We start from the raw sequence: 15,767 nt of genomic DNA, 5'->3' as shown, positions 1-15,767 counted from the left end.
AGCATGGCGTGGAAATACCAGATAGCTGGTGCCTCGGGGGCATGGCACCCGAGCCAAACAGAGAGGTCATGGGATTCTGTTTGCCAGGGGAGAGGACTTTCGTTACCTGACCTTTGTGAAGTTTCCAAACATTTACAAATTGTGTTTCAAAATTACAGTAATGTTCAGTGCTCTTCTGCAGGGCAGCCCACCACGCAGAGAGACAATAGCCCACTTAGGAAAACACAGTTGGGCATTTGCAGCTCCAGGCTTCTGCTCCCCAGATTCCCTTGCGTTGGTGTCAGGCCCGCCCTGACACACGCTGGCGTGGTAGTGAGGGGACATCATCAGTCACCTCAGCACTTTACAGAGAAATGTCTTCACTGAGATAACCCAGTTGCCCCGACAATGACTTGATCTTTTTGTACCAGTTCCCAGAACCATTTCTGAGCTATAGACTAAACATGATAAAGATAGTCCATAAAAGTCCCCTATGTGTCTGCTTAATTGTTACAAGCTAATAAAGGCAGTTCAGAATGCCCAACGGAGCTCACAGAGCTCTGGAACAATGCTGTGCCCAGACACCGATGTAAGGGGTCAACACATCTGAAAATGCCCTTCCAGAATGGAGTGTGTCTGCCTGTTGATACCATGACCCTTGTAGAACCCACCAGTGGGATTCACCCAAGCAGGTATGCCTCTTCCCCGTTGATCTGTTTATGTCCCTCACCTTGTCATGTGATGTATTTACCTTTGTTTAAGAGCCAAAATTGACACTGGATATGGGAGTGTAAGAATTTAGATATTTTGTTCCTACCATTCAAGAATAGAGCAGTGCCGGGGAGCCTGGGGGGTGCTCAGTCAGTCAAGCGTCTACCTTCAAGCTCAGGTCATGATCCCAGGGTCCCAGGATGGAGCCCCATGTTGGCCTCCCTGCTCTGCTTCTCCCTCTCCCTCTACAACTCCTCCTACTTGTACTCTTTTGCTCACTCTCTTGCTCTCTCAGATAAATAAATAAAATCTTAAAAAAAAAAAAAAAAAAAAAAAAAAAGAACAGAACAGGATCACCACACTAATCTGCCCAGTCAGGGTTGTTTAAATATATCCAAACCCTGTTGGTCCACAGAACGTAGCAGATACTCTGTTACTGTGAGTGAGACTTCTCCAAAGACAGGAGCATTTCCATACATTTCTGACCACAAGGCAATGAAAATAGAATTAAATAAGAAAAGTAGAAGAAAAACAAAAAATTCTCAGCATTTGGAACTTTTAATGTAACTCATAATCACTATTCCAGACGGCATTTGGGAATATGAGGGCATTTTTTTTCTTTTTTTGTAAGTGATGATAAAAAGATGTTACCTATTAAAATCTTTGGACGGCAGCCAGAGAATAGTTCTTAAACAAAAATGTACTGTTTTCAGAAACATTTATTTAAATGGAAAAAAAAAATAAAACATGAAAATTAACCAACTTAACTATACTTTAAAAAGATTTTATAAAAGCTATGAAAGCAAACAAAAAGGGAGGAAATCAAATAGACTTTTGTGAACTGGGAAGTGAATTTTCCGTGCAATTTATAAATAAAACCAGTGATTACTTTTTCTTAGAACGTTGTTAAAGCAACATAAATTTGATTAAAATTGGAAAATACAAATGAACAAGTTTCGAAATGAGAAAAGAGATTAGCATTTGCCAACACATAAGAGAAACAAAAAAATTATTCAGGAATGAAATAAGAAATAAGATGGATACAATATTTGGCTATTTCTTGCAGGAAAATGGGATGGAGCATAAGAAACTGTCAATGGCCCAAATATGCAGAGTATTGAAAAGTTATTTAAAAGTATCCCCAAATCCCAAATGTCACCTGAAACTAATATGCTTAGAATTCATTGTTTTCAAAGCTTCAGAGAATAATGATGTCCCTGTGTACATTTTTCTTGAAATTCAGAAGCAGCCAATAAATGCTTGAGAGGATTCTTTCCTTTTTTTTTTTTTAAGTTTTAAGTTTTTTTAAGTTTTTTTCTTTTATTTATTTGACACAGATCTGTGAGAGAGCACAAGCAGGAGCCATAGGAGAGGGAGAAGCAGGCTCCCCACTGAGCAGGGAGGCCAATCTGGAGCTCGATCCCAGGATCCTGAGATCATGACCTGAGCTGAAAGCAGACACTTAACCAGCTGAGCCACCCGTGTACCCTGAGAGGATTCTTTCCTGATAGACACAAGATAAGAAAAATCCTAAGACAATCTCAGTCATTAATCGTGATGTTAAGCTTAGATGAAATTTAGGAGGAAATTGAAAAGATTATCCATTCTTATTGGTGAGAGTTTAGCCAGTTTAATAAAAGAAAAACTTCTAATTATAAAAAGTTATAGTAGATGAAATAATTAAAAGTTATCATATCAATTTCCCACAAAGGGTATATCTAATAGAATTAGGACCTGTTTCTAATAAAAATTAAGATTTGAGAGATTCCTTTAAAACTTAACGAAAAAGATCTACTTTATTCCAAGTAGTTATATAATACTTAATGGAAAATGGTTTATAAGAAAATACCTGCTGTGAAGAAGCTAAAGAGGGTCCTTCTTTGAGATCATGACCTTTCATTCTATAGTGAAGTACTGGACATTTATACCAACAATGCAAAGAAGAAAGGAATAAATTTTGGAATTAAAAAAAATATTTATGTATATGCCTCTGTATCTAGAAAATATGAAAGGTAAAATATTATTCAGATCAAGAGGACACTTGTCTTTATGAGCCCTGAAAAATGTATAGAAATGTTGCACTATTATATTATACACCTGAAAGTAACATAACACCGTATGTTCATCACACTTGAACTAAAAAAATAAAATAGAACTTAAAGAAAGGAATTATCCAAGATTATAAAACAAAGTAACTAGGTGAGATACTTGAAAATCTACTTCATATTTTATAAGACTTGTTTCAAAACATTGTTATTTTTTTCAGTTATCTATTTCAGTATAAAAACAACCACCCCAATATTTATTACGGGAAACAAGGATGTCTCATGATCATTTATGTCTCATGATTCTGTGGGTTGGTTAGGTTCGGCTGGGTGGTTCTTCTGTTCCCTGTGGTTTCAACTGGAGTCACTCCAGCAGCTGTATTCAGCTGGCGCTCACCTGGAACTGGGGACTTCACTCATATATCCCGCTGGGCTCTGGCTGAACCTGTCTCCTGCAGGGCGATTTTACTTCTTCACGTGTGAATCAGGGACCCCAATCAGGAGAGCAAAAGCAGAAGCTGCACGATGTCTTAGGGCCTCCTCATCTTGGAAGACTCAAAACATGATGAAGTCTAGCCCACATACCGGAGGTGGGAGGTGGGCCCTGCATCTTGGTGTGACGGCTGCCATGGACACATAACCATGTTTGTGGACAGTCTCCCACCAGAAGAGTAGCAAAGGGCATTTAGCTGTATCTGCAAGATCAGATTATCCATTCTTTGGAAATTAAGCCGTCCTTAGAGTTACAATCCAAGAAACCAAAAGACATTTCAGTCAGTGAAAAGCCCTAATATTTGTAAAGATAAGAATGGGTAGGAAACCTGTAATAAAGATGCCAAATCAATGAATTTCCTGAATTAATTTGTAGATTTCATACATTTTCAATTCAGATATCTAAAGGATATATTAGAGAGCTTACCTGCATCCTGTGGGAAATAGATGAAAGGTAGCCCACCAAAAAAAAAGTCTACTGTACATCAATAATAATTAAACAGCATAGTCGTGATTCAAAATAAAAGAAATTAATCCTTTTAGAGAAAGAGGAAGAGCCCAGACCAAAAATCTGAATGAAATTTACAAGTAAATGGGAAAGGAATTTATATACTCCACTTGGATTTAGGATTTAGAAAAGTCAATTCTAGAAACAGCAAAGTAGGATTACCATCTTAGAAGCAAGGTAATGCTTTCATTATTGGGTAATGAGTGAACATACAAAATATAATGCGGACAGATAAAAGTATTTAAACACTTAGATTTTTATGAACTTGAAAGAGAACATTTAGATAAACAGGGGAATGTGGGGGAGGATTTGTAGTAAATGTGATGGGTAAAACCAGGCCATCCCAAGTGCATGGAAGGGCTTAACCAGTAAAAAACACCAAATCCCTGATTTAAAAAAAAGAAAACCAGTCAAGGCATATGGACGCACAATCCACAAAAGCAGAATCACAAAATAAGTATTTGAAAAATGTTCCATCACACATGTAAATTCAAAATGATAATGAGCTAGCAGCTCACACCTCGGGAAGATGAGAAATGGCCCCACACTCTGGGAAGCATTGAGGAGTCGTTACAGCTGGCATCATCGTAAAGATAAAATGATCTGTCTCCATGTGCAGTACGACCGTATGCAGGTAGAGCCAAGAGGGGGACCCACCCTTGACCAGAAATCTGTTTACTGGAGATGGGCAGATAACCAAACTCTGCCCATCAGACCAAATGTCAGAACACAAGCATCTCCTCCATAGGCCTGTGAAGGAGAAGATTAAGTCAAGGAGAGCAATGAGTCCATGACCCAGATTCTGCTCTCCGGCCACAGTTAAGTTCAAAAAATGGGCAGAGTCACAGTTCAAGTGTGTCTTGGTGTGTGCAGCCCTTTTGTTTCTTAGGGGTGAGCTGTGACCCTTTGTGCATGAGAACTCTTCAGTGATCTATGTGAGATAGTAAGATCATCCCTTATTGGCCTTGCCAGCCCCATTCCCTTTATTAGGTGGAGTTCGGAAAGGTGTGGGCACCCGCCAAGTGATGCATAGGATAGAGCCCATCCCCCTCCAGGGTGGGCAGGGGACAAACCCAATTGGAAAAGCTGACTGTGGGTCCAGCAGTGAAGCAGGGGAAGGCAAGTGGAGTTTCCTCAAAAGGGCTCATTTATCAAAACATCACAAGTAGGCAATGGGTCCTTAAATGGATGAAGTTTTAAATGCAAACAGGCTTTAAAAGGTGAAATTACAAACAAATGATGGGAGAGTCTGGGTTGCCGTGTCCCACAGCCAGCAACAGGCCCACCTTCTCCTCTCCTCTGGATTCCAGCCCCAGGTTGGTGGTGACAGCCGCCGTCTTCCCACAGGCACACGGAGGTGTGCGTGTCCCAAGTGTCTGTGGGCAGGATAAGCGCAGAGTCAGAGCTCGATTATCAGGCCCCACTGTAGGAGTGAAATAGTCCATGGAAACGTATTTTGCAAGAAAGTACAAGTTTATATTTTTAATCTATTATGCTCCATATGCCCTTGGTTTTTAAACAGAGACTAATAAGCCAAATTTTTTACAAAGAGCCCTGTTTACAGTTGTGAAGCAGGAGCTCAATCAACCTTGATAAAGTGGTTGAAGTTACTGGTACTTGAACACGTACAGAGTGTGTGTGTGTGTGTGTGTGTGTGTGTACACAGGCATAAACAAAGTGACATAATTGGTTTTAAAAGAAAACAGAAAAGTGCTATTAAGATGAAAAATGCAAAGTTAATTTAATATAGTAAATTGACTTAAATGATCTCAAAAGTATGAAAATTTTGTCTCAGGCCAGCAACAGTAGCTGTATCTCAAATGAGGCATGATCCCCGGCACTTTTCTTTGCTCATTACTGAGAGGCAGACTCAAGACCATTATCTTGCAGCATTGATGTACAGGCTGTAAAAGGTTTAAGCCAAATCATTTATGTCGAAAGTGCAGTGTAACCTTTTTTTTTTTCTTTTTCCCCTTTCCTGGTTGCCAGTTAAGTCAGCTTGCCGAGATCTGATAAGCATAGCGCTCGGTATCAGCACCTTGAATTTTCTCCATGTAGCTACAAAGCCCTAGCGTCTCTGTCATTTGTAGCGATAGCCAAGCCACGTTGGAAGAGCTCTGTTTATGGGCATGGGCTCAGTTGGGCACAGCCTCGTGCTTGGATGGCCTGCGTGGCCTGTATCCTGCACACATACCCTTCTGCTAGTCCACGCCTTCGGCAGACATGACTAATCCATCAGAGCCCTCCTCCCCGCTGATGCAGGCTTGGCCCTGCAGCCGGCCTGTATCCAGTGCACATACCCTTCTCCTAATCCAGGCCCTTGGCAGACATGACTAATCCATCGATTCCCTCCCTCCTCCCCCGATGCAGGCTCAGCCTTCCTGCTCGCCAAGTCGGCTCTAGATTGGTGTGGAATATCTTGTTGGCCTTTCATCCTCTGGCATGGTGCCAAACACACCAACCAGAAACTGCATTGAAATAAGGTTTTTCCAAGGTGGCCTAAAGGGGTGGAGGGTTCTGTGTGTACCCCATCCCGATGTCCCCCCCCCCCCCCCGCCGCCGAGTCCGATGTTCCTGCACAGAGAAGAATGGGAAGGAGAAGGACTAATGGCTATCTGTGTAGATTGTGGGGGACCCTCTCTGCTGCAGCCACCATTTTCATGAAGGTCACACCCCTCTGCCTGTCCCGGTTTCGTCTGTGCCGCTGGGTTCAATGTCTGTAACTACAGCTCACTGAATATTTCCGTCCTCACAGAAATAAGCTGGGGAAGAAGAAAGCGTCCACTGCAAACTAAAGTTCTGGCACTGAGGTTCTCTGTTTTACAGAGCAGTTAAGTGTCTGGACTCAACCAAGCAGCGTTCTGTGGGATCTTAGCCTCCCAGCTTTTCAGATCCGAAGTGAAGTCCTTTGTGGAATGACATTGCTGGCAAAACTCCCCTTCTGGCTTCTTGCCTCCTGACCAGCAGGACCTTGTTTCTCCCAGAGGAATGCTCGAGGGACTGCCAGCAGCAAATTCTTTTTCTATCAAATATGTGGGTATTTCAATCAATTAAGGTAAAAATGGATGGAGCAAGCGAAGACATTTTTATCCGGATAGTCTAGCTGGACCGTCAGACTCAAGTGTATTAAGAACGATGGAAACTCACTGAATTATCACTGAATTGCATAAAATCTGACGAGTCCATGGAACTCTTTAAAAGAGTGAGGAAACTAAATCCTTTATCTTTTTTGACATTCCTTTTTTGTCAGTAAATTTACTGTAGAAAAAAAATCCGGATAGATTTTTTTAAAGTGTGAAGTGTTATTCAGGATCGTCACAAAACAGAGGGTTATCTTGGATGTCATGGAAACCCCAGACCTTCCTTGCCCCTCCCCTGCAGCTGCTCAGCCCCGGCCAGTGTGCCCCATCACGCCTGCCCCCATGTCTGCCATTCCCATCCTGTCACGTGTAGAAGTAGGCAATTCCCAGATTGTGCTGTTAGTCTTAATTTACAAATTCTTTCCTCATATACACAAATGCTACAAGTCAGGACCAAACTGGGAACGTGATCGTCTCTCAGGAACACATGGTTCCAGAATGTCCCGTCATCTTGTAGGTTTGAGGTGTGGAGGACATCCTTAAAGCCTTATAGACATATTCGTTGAAGAGCATCTGTGTCCCTGTCACAGGGGAAATCTGATCTAGGAAAGCGGGCTGTGAGGCTGGAGAACTCCCTGTGGTCCCACAAGGCACTCAGTGCCACTGCCAAGAGGGTCCGGGCCCCTGGTGGGAGCTCCCAGCGCCGTGCCCGTGGCGTTGTAGCTCACTTTCCTTCATGCGCCCTGAAGTCTCCACCGTTCCTTCTAATTAACAGGAAGTGCGAGACCCTCCATAAACCAGACAAGCAGGTAGCCTCATTAGGTGACCAGTTCAGCAGCCAGAGGGAGACAGAGTGGGATAAATTAAGAACAGAGCACCCCTGACCGGGACCCGAGTGCAATTTCTCAGCCATTAATCAAATTATATGAAAAAGACACCGCAGCACTAATCCACCTGCTCTAGCCCTCGGATTCTGACTGTAGATGCACACGTGTGCTTGGGCACCCAGGAAAGCGACACCAGGGTGCGGGGGAGGTGGATAATTAGGTATATATTCCCGGTTCTCGCCTCCACGTTGTTCAAACGCGGGACTGGTTTTCTGCATGCCACTGGGCATTCCTGGACCGATGCTCTTGGGTCCGTGTTCAGCCCGCAGAGCTGGGCCAGGCTGGTGCCTGTTTCAAGGAATATTCCATTCCCTTTCCTGCCTAGCTCGGGAAACCCAGAATGTGAAGGTGCGGTTGCCAAGACTAGAAATGGTCCGGTGCCGGGAGAAGGGTGGGTAGTCGTGCTGCCCACTGCTACCACTGCCGTTTCTAGTAAGAGTCTGTGGCCCGGCTCGCTCGCTGCCACTGTTTCACGTTCACGGCGTGGGTCATTTAAGCAAGCCCCAAATGGTCAGGGGTTCTGACAGTTGACCTCGCCTGTGTTCCTCTTCATCGTTCAGAAGCATGTGTGTCCATCAGGGACCATGACGCATGCACCGTTGAACCACATTGCTCAGCATCACGTGTTGCTGGCTGTCGAGGGTCACACCGCATGCAGCAGGACACGTACGCGTACACACAGGCTCTTCCAGGACCCCATTATCTGAGTCTTGTCTGGGCCCCTGAGGCTTCCAGGTGCATCGAGGTACCACTGTTCATAGGAAATTCTAAATCTTATTTCAGGTCTTGACTCAGATGAAGAACTTGGGCTGCTCTGTCACCACACGTCCTATCTAGGTGATTGTCCGGGGCTGACCATGGGCTCTGGATGTGCTGTAACCTTTTCTTTTGATGTCACGTGTCTGCACGTCTGCATGGTTCCCTGAGCTCGGAGGGTTGGCACGCACAGGGGACGTGGGTCCTGGCTGCTGTGTCTCCGGGATGCTCCCTCCACCCCCTGCCACTCAGGTTTGGGGCCTGCTGGCCGAGGGGGCCGTCCCCTCGGTCCTGTTAAGCAGCCATGTCATCCTGCGACGCTGTGATTTCACGCCCAGCCGGCAGCTTTGGCATTTCTTGGGATGTGGAAGGAAGAAAGCAAATTGGCTAGCAAATCCAGGATCTGCTAATTGTCCCTGGGACTGTGATGTGCGCATGCCATATAGCCCCCGAGGACAGCCAATCCTGATGCTTTCTGATTGCCAGAAGCTTGCCTGAGTTTGTTTTTCTTTGTTTTGTTTAAAACAGGGCAGTCACTGATGGGGGGGTGGGCGGTGTGTTTGAGGTCAGTGACTAGATTCGCTTCCACAAACATGTCCTTGTGGCTAATACTAAACTTTCTCCGTGTGTGTGTCCACCCCACCCCAGACCAGAGAGTGGCGTCCTTCTGTACCCTGACCGACATGCAGCACGGGGAGGACCTGGAAGGCGCGCAGGAGCCTCCTTTATGTGTAGACCCAGGCAGCGGCAAAGAGTTCATGGACACGACTGGGTATGTGAGCCCCTAGGGAGCCCCTCACCCCCCCTGCCCTGCTCCTCTTCCCAGGCCCCCTGAGTAGCAGGTTCAGCAAAGCCACAGGCCACCAGGAGATCATTTCCAGCCTGCACTCCCCAGGGCCTTCAGGATCCAGATACGGGACTGAGTGCGGCTGCCCCTGCTGGGCAACAGAAGTGCTCTGCTGTGGGCGGTCCCTGCCTGCCAAGACATGTCACCCCATGCCCATGGCGACAAGGCTGTCTGACAGAGGGAGGGAAAGCCGGGGCCTGACTCTGCGCCTGCTGGTAATTGCTGCCACAGCCCCCAACAGACAGGGACTTTGCTGATCGGTCTCCCACTGCCAGGCGGCCCGTGCAGGCCTGCCAAGGGCACAACTCCCCGCCGCAGCCTGGTCCTTGACCCTGGCCTCACCGGAAAGAACCATCTCGTTGCCCTATATTCTTGGCATGTTTATCACCCACGGGGTCTATATTCTTTACCTGATTCCAACTTTTATATGAACTCGTGTGACCCTTAACTGGCCCACTCATCTTGGTAATGACCTTTATGATATTTTCTTGACAGAGAAAAACAAATTGGGGAAGTCGAATCTCTGTTTGATTCCCAGGACCTCAATGGTCTACCTAGTCTCAGTTGACTAAACTGATTTAGATAATCTGTCTTCTGTGTTTGTTACCAACATACATGCCTGCAGGTTCTGAGTCCCTTTTTAAAAACATATTTTGTTTATTTATTAGAGAGAGAGACAGCGAGAGAGGGAACACAAGCAGGGGGAGTGGGAGAGGAGAAGCAGGCTTCCTGCTGAGGAGGGAGCCTGATTCGGGGCTTTACCCCAGGACCCTGGGATCATGACCCGAACCGAAGGCAGACGCTTAACATCTGAGCCACCCAGGCGCCCCCTGAATCTCTTTTTAAATCAACAGAGATGCAGAAGGGATTTTCTACCAAAACAGCAATATGTCCCCTTTCCAAATCTGACATAATATTATTATTTCCTCACTGGGCTCTAAGCAAATTCTTTGAGTGAAAACTTTACCAACAAAATACAGAGTGTCGCTTCTGTACTTGGATGACCTTGAGTCCTTCTGACCCCACCTCTCTTCGCTAGGGAGCGGTCTCCATCCACACTGACGGGGAAGGTCAATCAGCTGGAGCTGATTCTCCGACAGCTGCAGACGGACCTTCGGAAGGTGAGGGACCTGTCGCGAGCCACCATCGGAAGTCTGTCCTGCACAATCACCCCCTTCCAACCAGTAGAAATAAAAATGAAGACGCTCGGGAAAGATTACCACCCTAGTCAAAGCCAAACGGAGACCCCTAAGGTCTAATTCTCGTTTCTAGCCTGTAGCTTATATTTTTTCACTCTAAGGGGACCCAAGACTTGCAGGAAATAGGACTGCACAAGGGTGAGCCCTCTGGGCCACCAGTCTTCAGAGCAAGGTAGAAACACACAGGCGAGTGTTTTGGTTCGGTGAGTGATCAGTTGTACCAACAATTCAGGAGCTGACCTTAGAGGCGTTAGTTGCTGCCAGAAAGCCTGTTTTCCCTGAGCTGTTGTATTCCCATGGAGTCAGCTACCTGACCCTCACAACTTCTGCCCTGCATATCCAGGTGTGTGCAGCCAGTCTCCACAGAAGTTAATTTGCTGAGCCCTTCTTGTATCATCAGCCCTGCACTGGGTAGCCTTGTGCCGTCCATGGGAATGGAACGGAGTGTGACAACGGGAGGGCAGCGGGGAGATGTCCAAGGAAGGGTTTTATCACTGCTGTGTTTGTTGAAGAAAGGAGAAATCACAGCCGGTGTCAACGCTGGTGGAATGATCCAGTTGCGAAGGAGAAAATGGCAGGGGGAAGAACCGGGGGGTGATGCCCTGACCTAGTGCACAAGGCGGGGGCTGGCCTTGATTCGGAGTGGGGAAAGTTTGTAGGTAAAGCACTGTGGGCGTGTGTGTGCAAACATACTCCCATGCATACATAGGTCACACACATGTAGTCAGAGATAGGTTGACAGGGCTTCCCTCTGATGGTTTCGTTTTCCCAGTCGTGAGCTGAGAGTGAGTGGTGGTGGGAAGGAGAAGGAGGGACTTGGGGTCAGAGGGTAAGGTATGGAGTAGTGTAAATGCACGGGGTAATACTTGATAGGATTTGCCAAGCAAGGCTGAAGGTACACCTGAATTTGCAGCCTCGGTTAAAGCGACCATCTGTTGGCGGAGTTAGGTGTCTCTCACCCACTTGGATGGCCACCTGTCACAGTTTGCCTGCAGTGGGGAGGTTCCAGGATACAGAATCTACAGAACTAGAACCGGAAATATCCCAAGCAAACTAGGACATCCCCTTGCCTCCAGCTGTAGGTGTAGGGTAGCCAAAGAGTTGACTATATAAGAGTTGAGACAGGAAATCAAGACAAGGAGAGAGAGAAAGAGACAAAACCCCTGGGGTTTCTGTAGGATGGGATTAAACTGAGGGACCTAGAGTATAAGCTGGTGAGGAGACATGCTGTCATGGCAGGGGACATTAAAAATAAGGTAAGACTGGTGCATTAGATAATTACTGGAGGAGTGGATACTGGAGAGATGATTCTAAAAGGGTAAGAGGTGGTGGTTGGGACGTGGGAGGCTGAAGCAGGAGCAAGGTATGCGGTTTATGGGTTATGGGAAGGTAAAGGGTGTGGCCATGGGAAAGGGCTTGAGGAGGGGTGGGTTTTTCCAGATCACAGGGAGAAGTGGTGGAGAGACTGGATTAGATTTGGAATCATCAACAAACAGGACACGTGGTAGGGGAGACAAGAAAAGCAAACTACATTCTAGAACCTTCCATTAGTGATGGGAGGGAATGGAGACAAGAGTAGATAATTGTGGTGAGCAGGGGCTGCAGGCCCTGTAACCTGATGCCCCACTTCTCAGAGAAGCTGAAGTTTTTGGGAAGAACACCCCCCCCCCGGGGCACGGAGGGATAAGCTGCTGTATGCCAGGCCCCAAGTCTTCCCGCAACAGGTGGACCCCTCTTTCCCCTTAGCGAGCAGCTGGGAAAGCAGTGTCCTCAGGGGAGAGCGGGGTTTCATCTGGACGCGTGAGGATGAATGGAGTTTCAGGCTCGAGGTTGGCCGTTTCAAAGGCTTTCATGGCGGAGTCCCCCAGTTCCGCGGGTCACAGCAAAAGGGGCAGAGGGGTCTTGCAGAGGGCTCGGCGCACGGGGTGCCCCGAGCCCCGCCGGGGGAGGGGACGGCCGGCTCGCGCGTGACGCCGTCTGTGTGCACTCCCCGCAGGAGAAGCAGGACAAGGCGGTGCTCCAGGCCGAAGTGCAGCACCTGCGCCAGGACAACCGGCGGCTGCAGGAGGAGTCGCAGACGGCCACCGCGCAGCTGCGCAAGTTCACCGAGTGGTTCTTCAACACCATCGACAAAAAGTCGTAACCCGGCCCTGGCCCGCCGGGGGTGGCGGTGGGGGTGGGGCCTCGGGGGGACGCCCCGCGCCCCCCTGCCCCCCGCCCCTGGGAACTCTTCAACGCGTGGTTTCTCCGTGTGCTTGCCACCAGTCGTACATGTCTTTGCCGTCCCACCCCGTCCAGCACCATCCACCCCCGCAGGGTAGGGAGGCCCCTCGTTCCTGGAAGCCATGTGTTGACAGCAGCAGGGACAGCGAGCCCGTGTGCGCGTGAATGTAACTCCCGGTGTCGAGATGAATGTAAACCCCGGCGTGGGTTGGGGCCTCTGAGTGGGACTCCAGGGTCCCAGCGCTCTGGCGTGGGTGTCCCTCGAGAGGGGAGAGAGCGGGGCTCCGCGTCCCGCGCATCAGGTGACCCGGTAGCCACAGTGAAAGCAACTGACCACAGTCGGGGCTTTAGTATTGTAAGATAAACCCGGAGACGGATAGTCAGACGTATACTTTAATGTTAAAGGTGCTCTATTTTTTTGGATGTACAGTAGTTTTATTTCTCAGCCACATTATCATAGCAATAAGAAAGAGACATAGGAACTAGCTGGAGAAGCCGTGTGGGGAAAATTAAAACAAAACGAAACACTGATGTCTTTAACACTAGTTTGAATGCAGTTCGTTTAGAGACTTATTTATTTGCAGGAGCAAACGGTGCCTGAATATTAAAAGTGTTCTGAGTTAAAAAAAAAAAAAAAAGATACATATGCCTTGTATATGTCTCAGTAAGCAGTCCTTCGACTCTTAGTTCACTGTGTACAGTTAACGCTCTGCTGAGAGTAGCGCACGCCTGCTTACGTCCTAGAACCTCCTAGAACCTCCTAGAACCTCCCGTTGGCGGGGAGCCAGCAGAATCCCATGTATACAATGCCAAATTTGTTTATCTTTGTACAGAAGCTCTGAGGAAGTGTCTTGTATTTAACGCCCTTATTTAAGCTTATTTAACCTTAAATTGTTAATTTTATAAACTTTGGTTTGACCCGCACTACGATGAGGGAGGTATAGGCAGCAGCAAGCTTTGGACGGCCGAGCTTGCCCGTAACAGAGCAGAGGCAGGGCGGGAGATTCTAACAACTGGATGCTGCTAGTAACAAGTCCTTTGTATTGCTTTACCATTTTTAACTGTTCTATTTGAGATGAACATACATTTTGCTTTTTTAATAAATGTTCAAAAGAGGCCACATCAGTCATGGTGTCGTCAGGTGAATGTAGATCTGTAGCATCTCTGTGTCAGTGACCGGAGTGTATGAGAGTGCGTTTGGGGTCATTCAGCATCTTAATCCTGATTCCTTCTTTGCCACCTTCTTACCAAATCGCAGACTCATTCGAAGGAAAGAGTAACTCTTGTCCACACACTTCTCTCTGTGCGTTTCACCAGCGGGATTTCCCTGCTTACAACTCGGGAAACTGAGGCTCAAGTTAAATGATTTACCCCAGCCAGGAATTTGGGTGTTGCTTGCAAGAAAATACAGAAGGCAAAAAGAGTAAGAATTAGAAAAATAATCGGGAAGAGATAAACTATACATTTGAATCAAACGTAGAACGAAGAAGACGCGGAAGGTGGGCGCAAGTGGGAAGGGAGCCCCATAAGGTACAAAGTTTTCAACCTTCCGAGAACAGAAGTTTTACCAAGAATTTGGAGGAAGGAAAGTGATTTCTAGAACTTACCCTACAAGGGATGTCCTTTGTGGGCTGCACCTAACAGGTGTAGTAAAAATATTCTTAACATTCCTCTGATGTACGAATAGGCTTCCTAAGGCTGTTTCTTGAGGTGTGCTTCCAAAATGCCTCTAGTGAAGGCAGTTTTTCAGGGAGTCAGGACATTGTGAACCAGAGAGAGTTCTTCTCCACCCCCTCCCTTCCCTGTCACTGTGTGCCAGGCACTGTGCCAGGAGCCCAAGAGCCAAGCAACAGGAGTTAAGACCCAGCGGGGTCCGTCTGCCAGGGGTATGCAGTCTGTATGGGGGGACGGACATAAGATTATTTCAAAATGTGAGAGGCAGAGATATAGAGTGCCTGGGATGGATTCCTTCAATAATCATTATAACAGCTGACATTGTTTGGGTGGGTCCTATGTGCCAGGCACCGTTCTGGCCCTTTTGATGTCTGCACAGCAGTTTGTGGGATAATTATTAGATGTACTCCTTCTACACAGATCAGGGATTGAGACATAGTGTGCTCAGGGGAGTCGCCTATGGGTGGGAGATTTCGAAGGTGGAAAGAAAGCCAGCCATGAGAAGCTGGGGGAAGAATATTCTGGATAGAGGGGCCACAGAGTTCAAGGGCCCTGAGGCTGTAGAAAGTCAGGATGCACAGAACATAGGTAGTAATGGGGAAATGATAGGGACATGTTAGATAGGTAAAGCCAGATCAGCAAAGAATTACAAGCTATGGTAGAGTCTGGATTTTGTTCTAAGTCAAAAGGAGACTGTTAAGGCAGGAAAGTCCAAAATAAGATCTGTATTTTTTAAAAGACTATTAAGAAAATGAATGAATGAATGAATGAATGGAGTGGGTGACTATTTGGACCTCTGAAGGAGAAAGGACCACCTAGGACAGGTATCTGCAAACTTCTGTGTGGGGACACATAGTAAATATTTAGTCTCTTTATATTTTAGTATTTTTAATATTTTTAAATTCTGGTTACCCTGGAAAGCTGGAAGATCATTCCACTCTTAGCTTTCAGGCCACCAACCAGCATAGCTGACTGACCCTTGGGATAAGAGAAAGAGTAGAAAAGAGAGACTAGGGGCCTCTCGGTGGTTCAGTTGGTTGAATGACCGATTGTTGGTTTCACCTCGGGTCATGATCTCGGGGTCGCAAGATCGAGCTCCATGTCGGGCTCCCCCGCCATGGCCAGTCTCCCGGAGATTCTCTCCCTGTGCCCACTCACTCTCTCCCTTTCTCTCCAAACTAATAAAAAATTTTTTTAGAAAATGTGAGATCGGTTCCAGGGAGAGGTGGGCAATCACAGCTACAGTGAGGTGGGACAGGTGGAGGAAAATAAGTGGGTCACACTCGAAAGATAGACCCCACGGAACTGCTGATGGGTTGGAGACAGAAAGGAAAGTTTTGATTCAGGGATAAGCCTTAAACATCAG

The 15,767-nt window shown here is 46.8% G+C and overlaps 1 protein-coding gene across 3 annotated transcripts in view; it reads left to right on the top strand.

The window, feature by feature from the left end:
- Positions 1-13,852, top strand: part of SIPA1L2 (signal induced proliferation associated 1 like 2) — a 215,185-nt gene extending 201,333 nt beyond the window's left edge. For 2 of the 3 annotated variants that reach the window (XM_047701964.1, XM_047701963.1), the window contains 4 exons: positions 8,486-8,539; positions 9,107-9,230; positions 10,345-10,426; positions 12,501-13,852. In XM_047701964.1, coding sequence (XP_047557920.1) covers positions 8,486-8,539; positions 9,107-9,230; positions 10,345-10,426; positions 12,501-12,647 — 407 coding nt within the window. In that variant the 3' untranslated portion in view covers positions 12,648-13,852. The remainder of the gene's footprint in view (positions 1-8,485; positions 8,540-9,106; positions 9,231-10,344; positions 10,427-12,500) is intronic. The other variant, XM_047701965.1, reaches the window with a different exon arrangement.
- The last annotated feature ends 1,915 nt before the right edge of the window (positions 13,853-15,767 follow it).

The sequence above is a fragment of the Lutra lutra genome, chromosome 14 (genome assembly GCF_902655055.1).
Source record: "Lutra lutra chromosome 14, mLutLut1.2, whole genome shotgun sequence".
NCBI classification, from domain to species: domain Eukaryota; kingdom Metazoa; phylum Chordata; class Mammalia; order Carnivora; family Mustelidae; genus Lutra; species Lutra lutra.
Note: the sequence above shows the minus strand (reverse complement) of the source record. Positions and strands in the feature narration are given on the sequence as shown.